Source organism: Crassostrea angulata, chromosome 4 (genome assembly GCF_025612915.1).
Source record: "Crassostrea angulata isolate pt1a10 chromosome 4, ASM2561291v2, whole genome shotgun sequence".
Classification (NCBI taxonomy): Eukaryota; Metazoa; Mollusca; class Bivalvia; order Ostreida; family Ostreidae; genus Magallana; species Magallana angulata.
In genome coordinates this window covers 36199229-36211657 of record NC_069114.1, presented here as the reverse complement: position 1 = coordinate 36211657, position 12429 = coordinate 36199229, and the positions used below count along the sequence as shown (strand labels likewise).

The window sequence follows — 12429 nt, the reverse complement described above, 5'->3', positions numbered from 1 at the left end:
ATGCTTGGTACCGGGTATTATTTATGTACAAAATTTGAAGATAGATAATATTATTATGAATATGACGTTGATACATGTATGTACAGCATGAATCTATTCGACTGGCTATCTTAAAATATTTATCCGATTATAAATACTAGTGTTATATACAGGTAAATATATATATATATATATATATATATATATATATATATATATATATATATATATATATATATATATATATATATATATATATATATATCTTAAAATATTTATCCGATTATAAATACTAGTGTTATATACAGGTATATATATATATATATATATATATATATATATATATATATATATATATATATATATATATATATATATATATATATATATATATATATATATCATATGATAATGTTGAATTCGTACATACATATATTGCAAAAATTTAAAAAATAAAAATCCAAATTTGGACAGTAGTTTTAGCATTTAGAATACAAGTGTCCTGAATAAATTCACTGCAAGACGCTGTCAAAATTTGGGACAGAAATCGAATTGCAGTGCATCTAGTGGGTTTTGTATGATTATATATCATTGCAACATTGCAGCTACGGAAAATATACATGGTCCAGAGAATAAGTACTTCCGGTCAATTCACTGTGTCGGTGCGACAATTGCGATAATTACATTGTATATTCCTGTTATATATATTTGTGGCAATATTTTTATTCGATATATATACATGTATTTGAAATTCTTGTAATAGAAGTAAACACTTTATTTAATGAAATATTGAATTTGGTTAATTTTTTTTCAAATCATTTCGTTTTTCTTTTAAATTGCTCTTTGCTAGAGTCCAGGACTGGATACATGCAACGTTTACGCTAAGATAAACATCGAATGTTTGTTTTGTTTATTTCACATTAACATGATTTCTTTAAAAAATCATGATGGATTCGTAAATTTGTTTAGATGGAGTAATGACTCTCTTGTGGAAGCAGTGTTACATAATGTTATTTATATAAACCCTATCCTAATACCATTGGGGCTGAAGTGTACTCCCCGTTTCATTAACCCTTCTGGCAACATGCAAGCATCCATCAAATGTAGCATGAACATGAAAATTTGAAAACTGCTAAAAAATGATGGAAAAACTCAAAAATTCTGCTAAAACTCAGTTAATCAATATAGCCTTTAATGCTTCTCTGGAGACGCAACTCCTCAAATCTTCTGATGTATGATTAACTTTATAAAAAGATATAATACGAACTTAAGTTCTAGATGCACCCATCGGTGCATCTACATTAAAGACAATACCATTCCTAGGAATCCACATCCACACGTTTTGATGACGCTAAACCTCTTCTTGCTAGGGTTTACAGAGAACATCCGACACTTAACCTGACGTTTGGTGACTGTGTAACAATCTCACAGACTTTAATCTGTAATTTGTGTGACAGCCATTAACACCAAGTGTTCCAACATCCGGGCTTGCTACTCTAAGACAACTGTTGCAATCTACAGACACCTTTTCGATGAATCTCTTCTCTTTAAAGCGATGAGTATGTTACCGATTTACGTGCATTTCATTTCACACTCAGTTCGTTTTTGTTTAGTTTTTTAAAAAAAAGTCATATTACATAATTTTTAACTAGATGTCAAGTTTCAGACTACAAGAAATGAGATTACAAAAGTGTTAATTTTGGAGGTCTTTGGAACGTTTGTTTGGTTGAGCTTTTTAACTAAGAATGAATGAAGCAAAGAATCAGATTGCCTTATGCACTTGTTATTTTCAGTACAGTGACACCAACCAAAGATCACCCAAGAACTAATAAAGATAATGTCAAAAAACCATTCCAGCCACGATACGATATGATACGCTACTCCACGATACGATATGGTCTATGATATGATACATGTACGTACGATACGATACGATACGATACGATACGATGTGATAAGGTTACATATACTAGTAGAATCAATATGAGAGTAGGGTTTGTCCGTTTGTATACAAAAGGTCGTATCTTAACTTAGACATTTGGTCAAAATTTTGACGGTGTTTTTGTATCAACTGTTTTGCGTGGTCCAGGTTTGTGATTGAAGATATTGTCTCGATTTAAAATAAATTATGCCTGTGCTCATTAGCTGAATAGCCTTTCTACGATATTGGTCACTCACTGAAACAGAAACATTTATTTGACCTCTTGTAATGATTTTAATGTTTAATTTCATTGTTTTAAGTCTTTGTTTTCTGTTGATATTATGACATTTACTTATGCCTTCCAGTAAACATGAACAATTTTAGAAGATTTGCTGGAAGATTGTTCATATTTCAGTGTAATGCACTCCGTATTCTAACGGTAATCTTTGGCATTTGGCAGTCGCATATCGTCTTGCAGAAAAAAAAACCATGGATTTTTTCTATTGTCATCGTCTGAAATTTCTGATTACTTCGGCACTCAAAAAGAGCCAAAGATTTCTCGTTGAAATTGAAATATTATTGAATTTAAGTAAACCTACTTTGGCATAGCGAAACATTGTTTTTAATTTAACAAATTACATGTTTTGGTTTAAGATTATTTTCTTAATTCTGTTTCAGGGCGTGGGTGAGGTGCACATTCTAACACTAATTTGAGTTAACTTCCTTTTCCTAGGAATTTGCAGTCAATCAGTTCCATAAAACGCGATAGCGGGGGTGGGGTGTGATAGCCTAGACCATCCGTCACTTTGATAAATTTTAAACCATAAAATTCTGAAAGGTCACAAACTAGGTTATAGCATTCAGATGTTTATTGATTATTGTACTTTGTTAAGTTTGAAGTACAAATTCTTTAATACTTTACAGAGGCGTAAACAGTCCTTTTCATTCGTCCTGTGAGACCAACGGTCCACTTGTACTATACAAGTGATTGCAGACCCTCCGACGCATTTCAATAACTACATGGTAATTGTTATTCATCCCCGTGTTCCTTCGTCGATAAGAACGATTTCAGATTGATTTTTGGTTTTTGTTTTCATTCAAATTATAACATTCCACTTCGCAAATTACGATGGCGTCACAAATGTATCGGGCTTTTTCTGCATGGTGCCAACAGTTCTACTTTTTATTTCTTTTGAGGTGCTGAAAGGTCAGAGCGTAAGCTGACAATATGCGGTTCTAAAACCATCAATCAAGTCCAGAACTTCTGTAGAAATCCAAGGTGTGGAAAACAAAAGTTATTTCTTGCATTTAGTTTTGTCGAATCTTCACTTTTCTTGCGTAATGTTTGTATGCATGGCAGCGTAAGAATATTCTTTTAATTACATCTATACAGGTACAAGGTAATGGTTCCACAATGATATTATATTATACTTAAAATCTAGGGGTTTTTACAGGAAAAAAGCTTCATATAAAATAAGTTATATATGTATGTACAATTATGTTTTGTTAATTAAATTATACATGTGTATGTCTCGGTGGAATATTTTTCACACAGTTTGTTGACTCTTTTACATTTAAGAATTTGTTTATTTTTTCGTTTGTTGCAAATCAATTAATCTAATTAAGATTAAACTTTGAAGGTCTAATTTTAATTAGATTATGTCTTGTTTAGCTTGTAGATGAGCGGTTTTACAAGATCTAATTTTAAATATTATATAGATTGGTTGAGTTGTCTGAATGAAAATAACAGAACAAATGCGATATCTCCGCTGGTTAAAACAATTATTGTGGAATCATTAGATTTCATGGTGGCTCAATTTTCGTGGAATTCGGGGATACCTCTCATTCAATAATTAACATCCTCCACGAATTAATAATTATGGTTATAAATTCTATTTCCTCTTGTAGGTATAAGATAATTCACAAAATTACCTCCCCACAAACATGTAAATTTTTAGCAATTCACGATAATTGCCCCCCTTGAATTTAAATGTTTCCACAGTATTACGCTAGATGTTGTCTTTTGCAATTTTCGCACTGTCTTAATCTGAATTTTACAAAAAAAATCCTAACTATCGAGTCGTAAAACTTCTCAGTCTCACTGAATGCTTCTCAGCGTGTAAATGAAAAAATCCCAACCATATATATTTCAGACTAGTTATAATATCTTTAAGTATATTTTATATGCGCAAATCTTTGGGAGGGGGGTCCGGACCCCCCCCCCCCCCCCCCCCCACTCCCCCGGAAAATTAATATCTTGAATGAATTTTCACAGTAAAATTGCCGAAAATAGGCCTTCTGGTTCCGCGCATATTTCACTGATTCAAAGTAAAGCTGCTAGACTGTATGATGTAGAAACTACATTTTGTCGTAGGTGGAAATGTGACTTTATGTCTTCTATTTCAGTGGGTTTGAACTTCTCTTTAAGTATTTCCAAATGTCGGTTAAATGATGACCTCATTTATTATTGAAACATTTTACACTCAAGACCCGTAGCTCCCATTACACCCGTGTTGTGTTTACTGTCGATATGGTAATCTTGCTTAGTGATCCCCAATATCGGCCATAAATATCTTACTTAAAAGTGATGGAGTTTACTCCCCTGGCTTGTTGACTCTTGCTTCCTTGGTTATTTACATCTTCGGAATTTTAAATCTTAAAGTAATACATAATTGATATACTGTTAAATGTCATGACTTTCATGGGAGAGAAACTAATGATAGATAATTTTCACTTTACCTATCTTTTTGAGAAAAAAAATGCTCAATTAAGAATACCGATGTGATTTCGAGTTAAAATTTTACAATCACGAACTTCGAAGAGCAAAACTCCAGGGGAAAGGTTATATACAAATTTTATGTTTACGAAAGTACTGTAATACTTATTATTGTGCGCAGATGAAACGCGTGGCAACCATAGAGAATCACGGACAAATACATGTATATATTAAAAAAAGAAAGAACTTAATTCCTCCCATTGGTTTCACCTGTTAGTGTGCATGATGATGACTTCGGAAAATTACGGTATACATGTACATGTAGTTCCTTCATCCATTTGGTTGGTGGTGTAAAATATCTGGCTTATAATATAAAAGACTTTTCTCTTTGTTTTCGATATATGCAGTGACGGAAACAAAGAGGAAGGATGCACTCATTGAAATGATATGCAGGGGACCGACCGACGGGGTGGGAGCTCCATCAGGCCAAGAAAGGTGATGAGAAATTCTGGTGAACCCGAATCCTGTCAATGAAAAATTGGTCAGAATTCAACCATAACTCATACCAGTGCATGTGTGGATTTAGGAATTTTTTCCGGGAACGGGCTTCTTTATCTTCACACCCCACCCCCCCCCCCACCCCCTCTATATTTTCAGTACCGAAATAAAAAAAAAACGAAAATTTTAATCCCCTTATCAGCTAATAGTCCGTGAGTCAGTGTAGGGAGAGGTTCTTAATATATTCAATTCAATTCAATTTCTTTATTTACCAATTAAGGGCCCTCAAGGGGCAACATGAAGATTGTACATACAACATCCAATGTACATGAAACATTCAATAAACATGTACAAGAGGGAAAGAGTTGGATGATGAAAGAGCTAGGACAGATATGAACATTTAATTAGTATATATATGTATGTTTCTATACATTCAATACAGTGTCTTCTATATATTTATGTTAAACACCATACATAAATATGTCAAAATACAAATGTACATACAAATTTGAAATAGTTTATCATATATGATTGAAAAGTTAAAAACCAATATTTGACTAGGAAATACAAATTAAGGCAATGCCTTTTGTAAAAATTTATATGAACTGTTGGGGACCGGTTTCCAGGGAGGCGACTTCTCTTTCTTTTTTTTCGATTTCCATTTCTCGGGGGGGGGGGGGGGGGGGGGGGATCCGGACCACCATCCGCACATATATCTAGATCCGCGCATGCCGTGGACTGGTGAGAATAAGAAGAGCAAAGAAGGATAACTCTATATTATCAGTCTGATTATACAAATTTATGATACAAAATAACTGATATACTTTAGGAAATATATGTTACCTTTACGTTTATGAACTATATTTACTTTTTGTCATAAAAGTCTTTAAGGTATGAGGTAGACCTACAAAATAATTCACATTTCGAGTTTACCCCGATGCGGAAGTCTTTACCCAAAATTCCAGATGCATATGACGTCACGCCTGAGTGCTCCGAATGAGTGCGCCATATTGAATTTAAGAAAATAACGACTGAGAGAAATCCGTTGTCATCCATGTTGAATATAATGAAATATGCAATGTAAGAAGTTGTAAATGGGCTTGACGCAGGGGTCTGACAGTAATATTCAACTCATTTACCGCATACTATGGCCGGTAAGAATTTTGTATCTCGATGCTACCCATGAACGATGTTTATGAATTAAAATTATTTCATAGATGTACATTCATGATTGAATTATTAATGAAAAACTATAATTCAATGCTCTTCCTTTACTGCTGCATCTTATATTTGAAGGAAATGTTGGAGACATCCAGTGGTGCTTTTCGCAAGTAAAGGGCGCCATAGAAACTGAGGATGTCACTGAAGGTAACGAACATTGAGGATTTATTTCCGGAGAGCTTGTAAATGAATAAAAAAGGATACGATATAGACGTTATGTACTAAAGACATTTTGCAAATATTGTTTGCCAGTTGTGAAAGAGTTGTCGGTCTCTTTTCAGTGGCAAATTGGCTGCAAAATGTTTAGTTTGTATACATTATCTATTTGCACATCATATATTATTACTGATAGGGCTTATTTTAAAGGCCTTGGGTTAAAAGAAAATCGAACAGATTTCGAAGTATTGTTAGTGTAAAAAGTTGTACCAATCATTTAACATGAAGAATATAAGGATTCAGAAGTTGTCATAATCTATTACTTAACAAATGCCCTAATACTTTGTGTATTAGTAATAATGTTACTAACAACATTTATTGTACTTGACATTGTAGCTGACATAATTTCCTGTGTGGAGTTTAACAGCACAGGTGACCTACTTGCAACAGGAGACAAGGGGGGACGTGTTGTCATCTTTCAGCGAGATAAAGCTGTATGTATGATGTATATAGATAATGCTTCTAATGCATATTATATGTGATTTTTGTCTAAGAACTTAAATGACCCAGTCTTAGGGCATGTGTCAAAAGTTCTTTTTCCTTTATTTTGGTGCCAAGGCCAGGGCCATTCAAATTTTTGAAAATTTGTGGCAATATGGAGAAGACTTAGCTGCAGTTCTGTAGCTCTACCAAAAATTCTGATTGACATGCTGTAGAGCTACCTAAGACATGCAATTTACAGCACACAATAACTTGTGCTTCTTTTATCTGGATAACCTAATTTATAACACATTCTATGCATTTCACTACTAATGTCACTCTTCCCTTGCCTCTGATATTCATTCATATACTCATAGTTTTATACCAACTTTTGAGAAAATGAAGAAAACCTTGTGTGCGAATCAAGCGTTTTCTATTTTAAAACGTTAATCAAACTACACTTATTCACTTTTTACACTGGTGAGGCTGTAAAAGAATTTCGTGCAAATAAAGCAAGAATTTTCCAAGCAAATAAAGTGACAACCTCTTTTGGAAAACAAGGAATATTTTGGGAATTGGATTAGATCAGAAAATTATTTATTATAATACAATGACAAGTTTTTATGAGCCAAAAATTACCAAGTTTTTTTGTATAAGAAAAAGTTTAGTCCTTTGGCACAGGAACGAGAACTTTCCTGTAATGCAAAAGATCAGCTGCTAGGGAATATTGTTATTGGGTCAATTACCATACATTAACGTTATCATATTGTAATAAAGTTTTTCATTTGTGAAGTTGAGAAAATATTAGATACAATATATATTATTATTACATCATTTATTGAATACTTTGCTTTGACCCTAATGCTGTTGAAACAACTCATTTTATAATTATAAATTTTAAGCAGTATTTGTAAGCTACACAGTGTAATTGAATTTTTCTGCATATTTGTAGGGAAAGATTGCCATACCATCAAGAGGAGAATATAATGTGTACAGCACATTTCAAAGTCATGAGCCAGAGTTTGACTACCTCAAAAGTTTGGAGATTGAAGAGAAGATCAATAAAATAAGATGGCTGAAGCGAACAAATCCTGCCAATTTCTTGCTATCCACAAATGGTGTGTCTCAATATTTTTTAGCTGAAAGAATCAAATTAAAAGATACTGCTTGTGAATAATAGAACTTAGTCACAACTTATATTAATGCATGTAAATTTTCAACGGACAGAGCTGTAGCAATCCTGGAAATTTTCGTTTGATGAACCCTAGCACTTGCAAATAATTTTACAATTGTGTACACATTAAAGTAGTCCGAGTATCGCACTACGTCATAATACGGATTTTACAATATTGGTTCGACTTTTACAAAGCGTTTTTGATACCTGGTATTGATTTTGCTCTACATCGCTGTTGTAAACAATGGCAATAATTGGCAATTAGAACGGTAATATATGTATTCTATGAGAGATAGAAATGATTAATGTTGAGAAACTCGATTCTGTTAAAGTAAAATGAAAAACGAAGTTTCTGATTAACCAGGATCTCAGGTATGCTTATATCTTCTTTGTTTTGAACCCCCCCCCCCCCCCCCCGAATTTGTCTTTTTCTTTTACTAAAACCAGTTTAAATTTAGAGACAGAAGCTATTTCGAATTTAATCAATCGTCAATTAATTAATGTTTATATGATATCTAACATTGTTGACAGATCTAGGCAGAAAACTGTAGCAAAATGTGATTTTTACGGATTTTTTCGTCAGGGTCTACTTGGTTTAGAGCTTATAGCGTGAAAAGTAATCCGTCAACATATAATTTATTTTACCAAATCTTCTTTCTAAGATGTCAATCTATAGAATAAACACCATGAATTTAAGTTTGAGTCCATAAAATAGTAAAAAAAATTACCAAACGCGATACTAGCATTGCATTTTTTGTATTCTATTTTGATACATCAGGTCTATAAAGCGTACTTACTCACAAAAATTTGCGCAAAATTATTGATGAGATATGGCTTAAATAAATATTTATACTCTATTTTGTATGTTCAGTTCTAATTTTCCCAAAATTGGTAATTATTTTTAGGAAAAACGGACGTCTGGCAAATTTCATAATTGTCAATAATTTTCGCAAGGGGGTTCACCCGTCTGAGAGGTGATAACAAACAAACTAGCATGTAAACATACATATTTTCTTTTGTATATGTATTGCTAGAATGTATATTTATCATTTAAAGCTAAGCTTTTAATGATTGAGCCCATTTAGTGCCGAGTATAGGACTACCTTAAATGCAGCAATTTTGACTTTTACTCTTATTATCTAATACGTTTTGTGAAAATGCTATGTTAAAACATTTCTAGACAATTTTCTATTGAATTTAGGTCTGAGAAATATGTTTTTACTTATCTTTCGTAAGTTATTTAAGTGTTGCTGATATGAATGACCCATCTACTGTGACAGATGATCACTTGATAGGGGCTGAGGGTTTTGTGGAATTGACCAACAAAATTGGGGAGCGTTGAAAGATGTGAAATACATTTAGAGATTAAAAAACTTTTTTTTTTACTTGTGTTGAAAGTATTCTGCTGCAATTTACATGGTTGGTAAAAATATATTTGAAGGATTATGTATTTACCACTTTAATTTATTATTAGATAAGACCATCAAGTTGTGGAAGGTCACTGAGAGAGACAAGAGACCTGAAGGTTACAATCTGAAGGATGAGTCAGGGTTAATGAGAGACCCCACCAACGTGACAAGCTTGAGGGTTCCTAGCTTTAAACCCATGGAGTTAATGGTGGAGGCAAGTCCCCGTCGTATATTTGCCAATGCCCACACTTACCACATCAATTCAATCTCTGTCAACAGTGACCAAGAAACATATCTGTCAGCTGATGACCTTCGCATTAACCTTTGGCATTTGGAGGTCACAGACCAAAGCTTCAGTATCCTTTTATTACATAAAACTTTTCTCCTAATGTATTAATGTGTATTAAGGAACAGTAAATTGAAAAATTTCTGTGTTAAGAGGAGAATGCAATGTATTTTGAGTCATAGTAAAAAAAAATTAATACTTCGTGTGCATGGAACAATTTTGCTTAATTGGATGAGATATTGTGGACATAAAGCCTGCCAACATGGAGGAGCTAACTGAAGTGATCACTGCTGCTGAATTTCATCCACATGAATGCAATCTGTTTGTGTACAGCAGCAGCAAAGGCACAATTAGGCTCTGTGATATGAGAGAGCAGGCATTATGTGATAAACATGCCAAATGTAAGTCCAATTCTAATGGTTCAATTAAAGGCAATAGCTCAAGAATCTTTTCTACTGGTTTTTGGTACACTGCAATAGTTTTGAAAATTATGACATTGGTATAGGATATCATAAATTCAAAAATATAATAATTTTGGTTTCTAATGTTTAATTATCAACTTTACATTTGATTTCCGATACTTAGGGACACTTGTAACAATTTTGCTTTTATTGCAATGCATCAAAATTTCCTGTAATTAATTAACCTTTAGTGTTTGGAATTTTTTTTTCACCAGGAATCTTTCCAGTGAATCCAATGGCCAAAAACATAGTTAATCAAGTGGTTTGAAGAATATGTTTTAAAGTGTCTGTTAGTCAAATTAGTTTATTGTCCCATTTATGTTAATTTCAGTGTTTGAGGAACCAGAAGATCCCACCAATAGGAGTTTCTTTTCTGAGATTATATCTAGTATATCTGACGTAAAGTTTAGTCATAATGGACGTTACATGGTGACTCGCGACTACCTGTCCATCAAAGTCTGGGACTTGTTGATGGAGACCAAACCCATAGAAACTTATCAAGTACATGAGTACCTCAGGAGTAAATTATGTTCTCTGTATGAAAATGACTGTATTTTTGACAAATTCGAGTGTTCATGGAGTGGAGATGACAGGTAAAAATTCAAATCATAATAATATTTTTAATTCCACTCACTTCTTATAGTTAAGATATGCAAACATAATTTACAAACACTTTCCTATTTGCAATAAAAAATCTGAGAGAAATAGGTATAATATTCATGAAACAAATTGGCTTCCATTGCCATTGAAAAAAATTATAACAATATTATGCACTTTTCTGCCATTATTTATTAATAATAAGTATCAAAGCTGGAGAGAATGATTTTAAATTTTTATTTTGTAGGCACATTATGACTGGCTCTTACAATAATTTCTATCGGATGTTCGACCGTGAAGCCAAAAGGGACACAACTTTGGAAGCATGTAGAGAAAACATGAAACCAAGGACAATTCTAAAACCGCGTAAAGTGTGCACTGGTGGTAAGAGGAAAAAGGAAGAGATTAATGTGGACTGTCTAGACTTCAATAAAAAGATTCTACACACAGCCTGGCACCCCCTAGAAAACATCCTGGCTGTGGCAGCCACCAATAATCTATATATCTTCCAAAGTAAAGATTAACGCAATTATCATTAGGTTAATTTAACAAATTCAGTGCTGGCATGGTGGTGCACAGGAAAGGTTGCTGCTTTCTGATGGCTCTTTGATGCGAAGGACAATGAGAAAAGGAACAAGTGAGAAACCGTAGAGCAATATTTTTGTACACATTTTTAGTTGTGATGATGGCATTCTGATTCACAGATTTTTTTCTGTGACATGAGTTGTTGTTCAAATTTGCATTAATGAAAACTGTAGTGCTATGAACTTCCAGGTGGCAACAAGACTGTACTGTACATCATTTTGGATCTGTCTGTTCTAGTTGTCTGATGCCTTCCTATGTATGTCTGTGTCCATGGTGCGTTTTGTATTCTTGCATTGTCTGTAGTTTGTGGGTAGACCATCTAGTCACTGTCCCCTACTACACACCCAACACAGGCATTTACTGGATACAGGTGCAATAGAAATGCCACGTCTCCAATCCAACAACAAAAGTGATGCATCACTAACCTTACATTCCTACATACTGATCACACTAGACTGCATTCTGATCTTGCCATACTGATGTTAAGTGCTAATATTTTGAATTTATTTGCTCATAGATGCTCAATATGTGCTGGCATTCATAAAAGCAAACACTTGTTTGTAATGTTTTATTTTTTTCGAAAAGGCATCAGTTGCTGCAGTATATATTTACAAATTTTAAATAGAAAAAATAACTTGCTTTGATGTACTGTAAAGTCTATCATTCCATGAGTTAGATACAATCATACACTGTTTCTCTCCACGGCCTGCAAGTCTCCAGGACTTGGCATCAGAATACTCCATGCTTTTTCTAATTTCTTACTTTTTAGAAGAAAATTGAGCATTATATGTGATGAATCAAATGTAATGAAAGTACAGGTCATTTGTAAACTACATGTATGTGTTCTGACATTGTTCTTGCTGTATTAGTACAATTATGTCAATGATGTCAGGTTATGTAATGGCCTGAAGAAATGTTATTTAATATTAAAAACATTGTTACTATA

General features: G+C 33.3%; 1 protein-coding gene across 1 annotated transcript; it reads left to right on the top strand.

Annotated features, from left to right (window-relative positions):
* Positions 1-6107: 6107 nt before the first annotated feature.
* Positions 6108-12429, top strand: LOC128181275 (serine/threonine-protein phosphatase 2A 55 kDa regulatory subunit B alpha isoform-like). The gene is made up of 8 exons (XM_052849615.1): positions 6108-6268; positions 6411-6482; positions 6888-6985; positions 7924-8089; positions 9620-9910; positions 10077-10241; positions 10633-10894; positions 11146-12429. The coding sequence occupies exons 1-8, from the start codon at positions 6262-6264 to the stop codon at positions 11420-11422; spliced, it is 1338 nt and encodes a 445-aa protein (XP_052705575.1). The 5' UTR covers positions 6108-6261; the 3' UTR covers positions 11423-12429.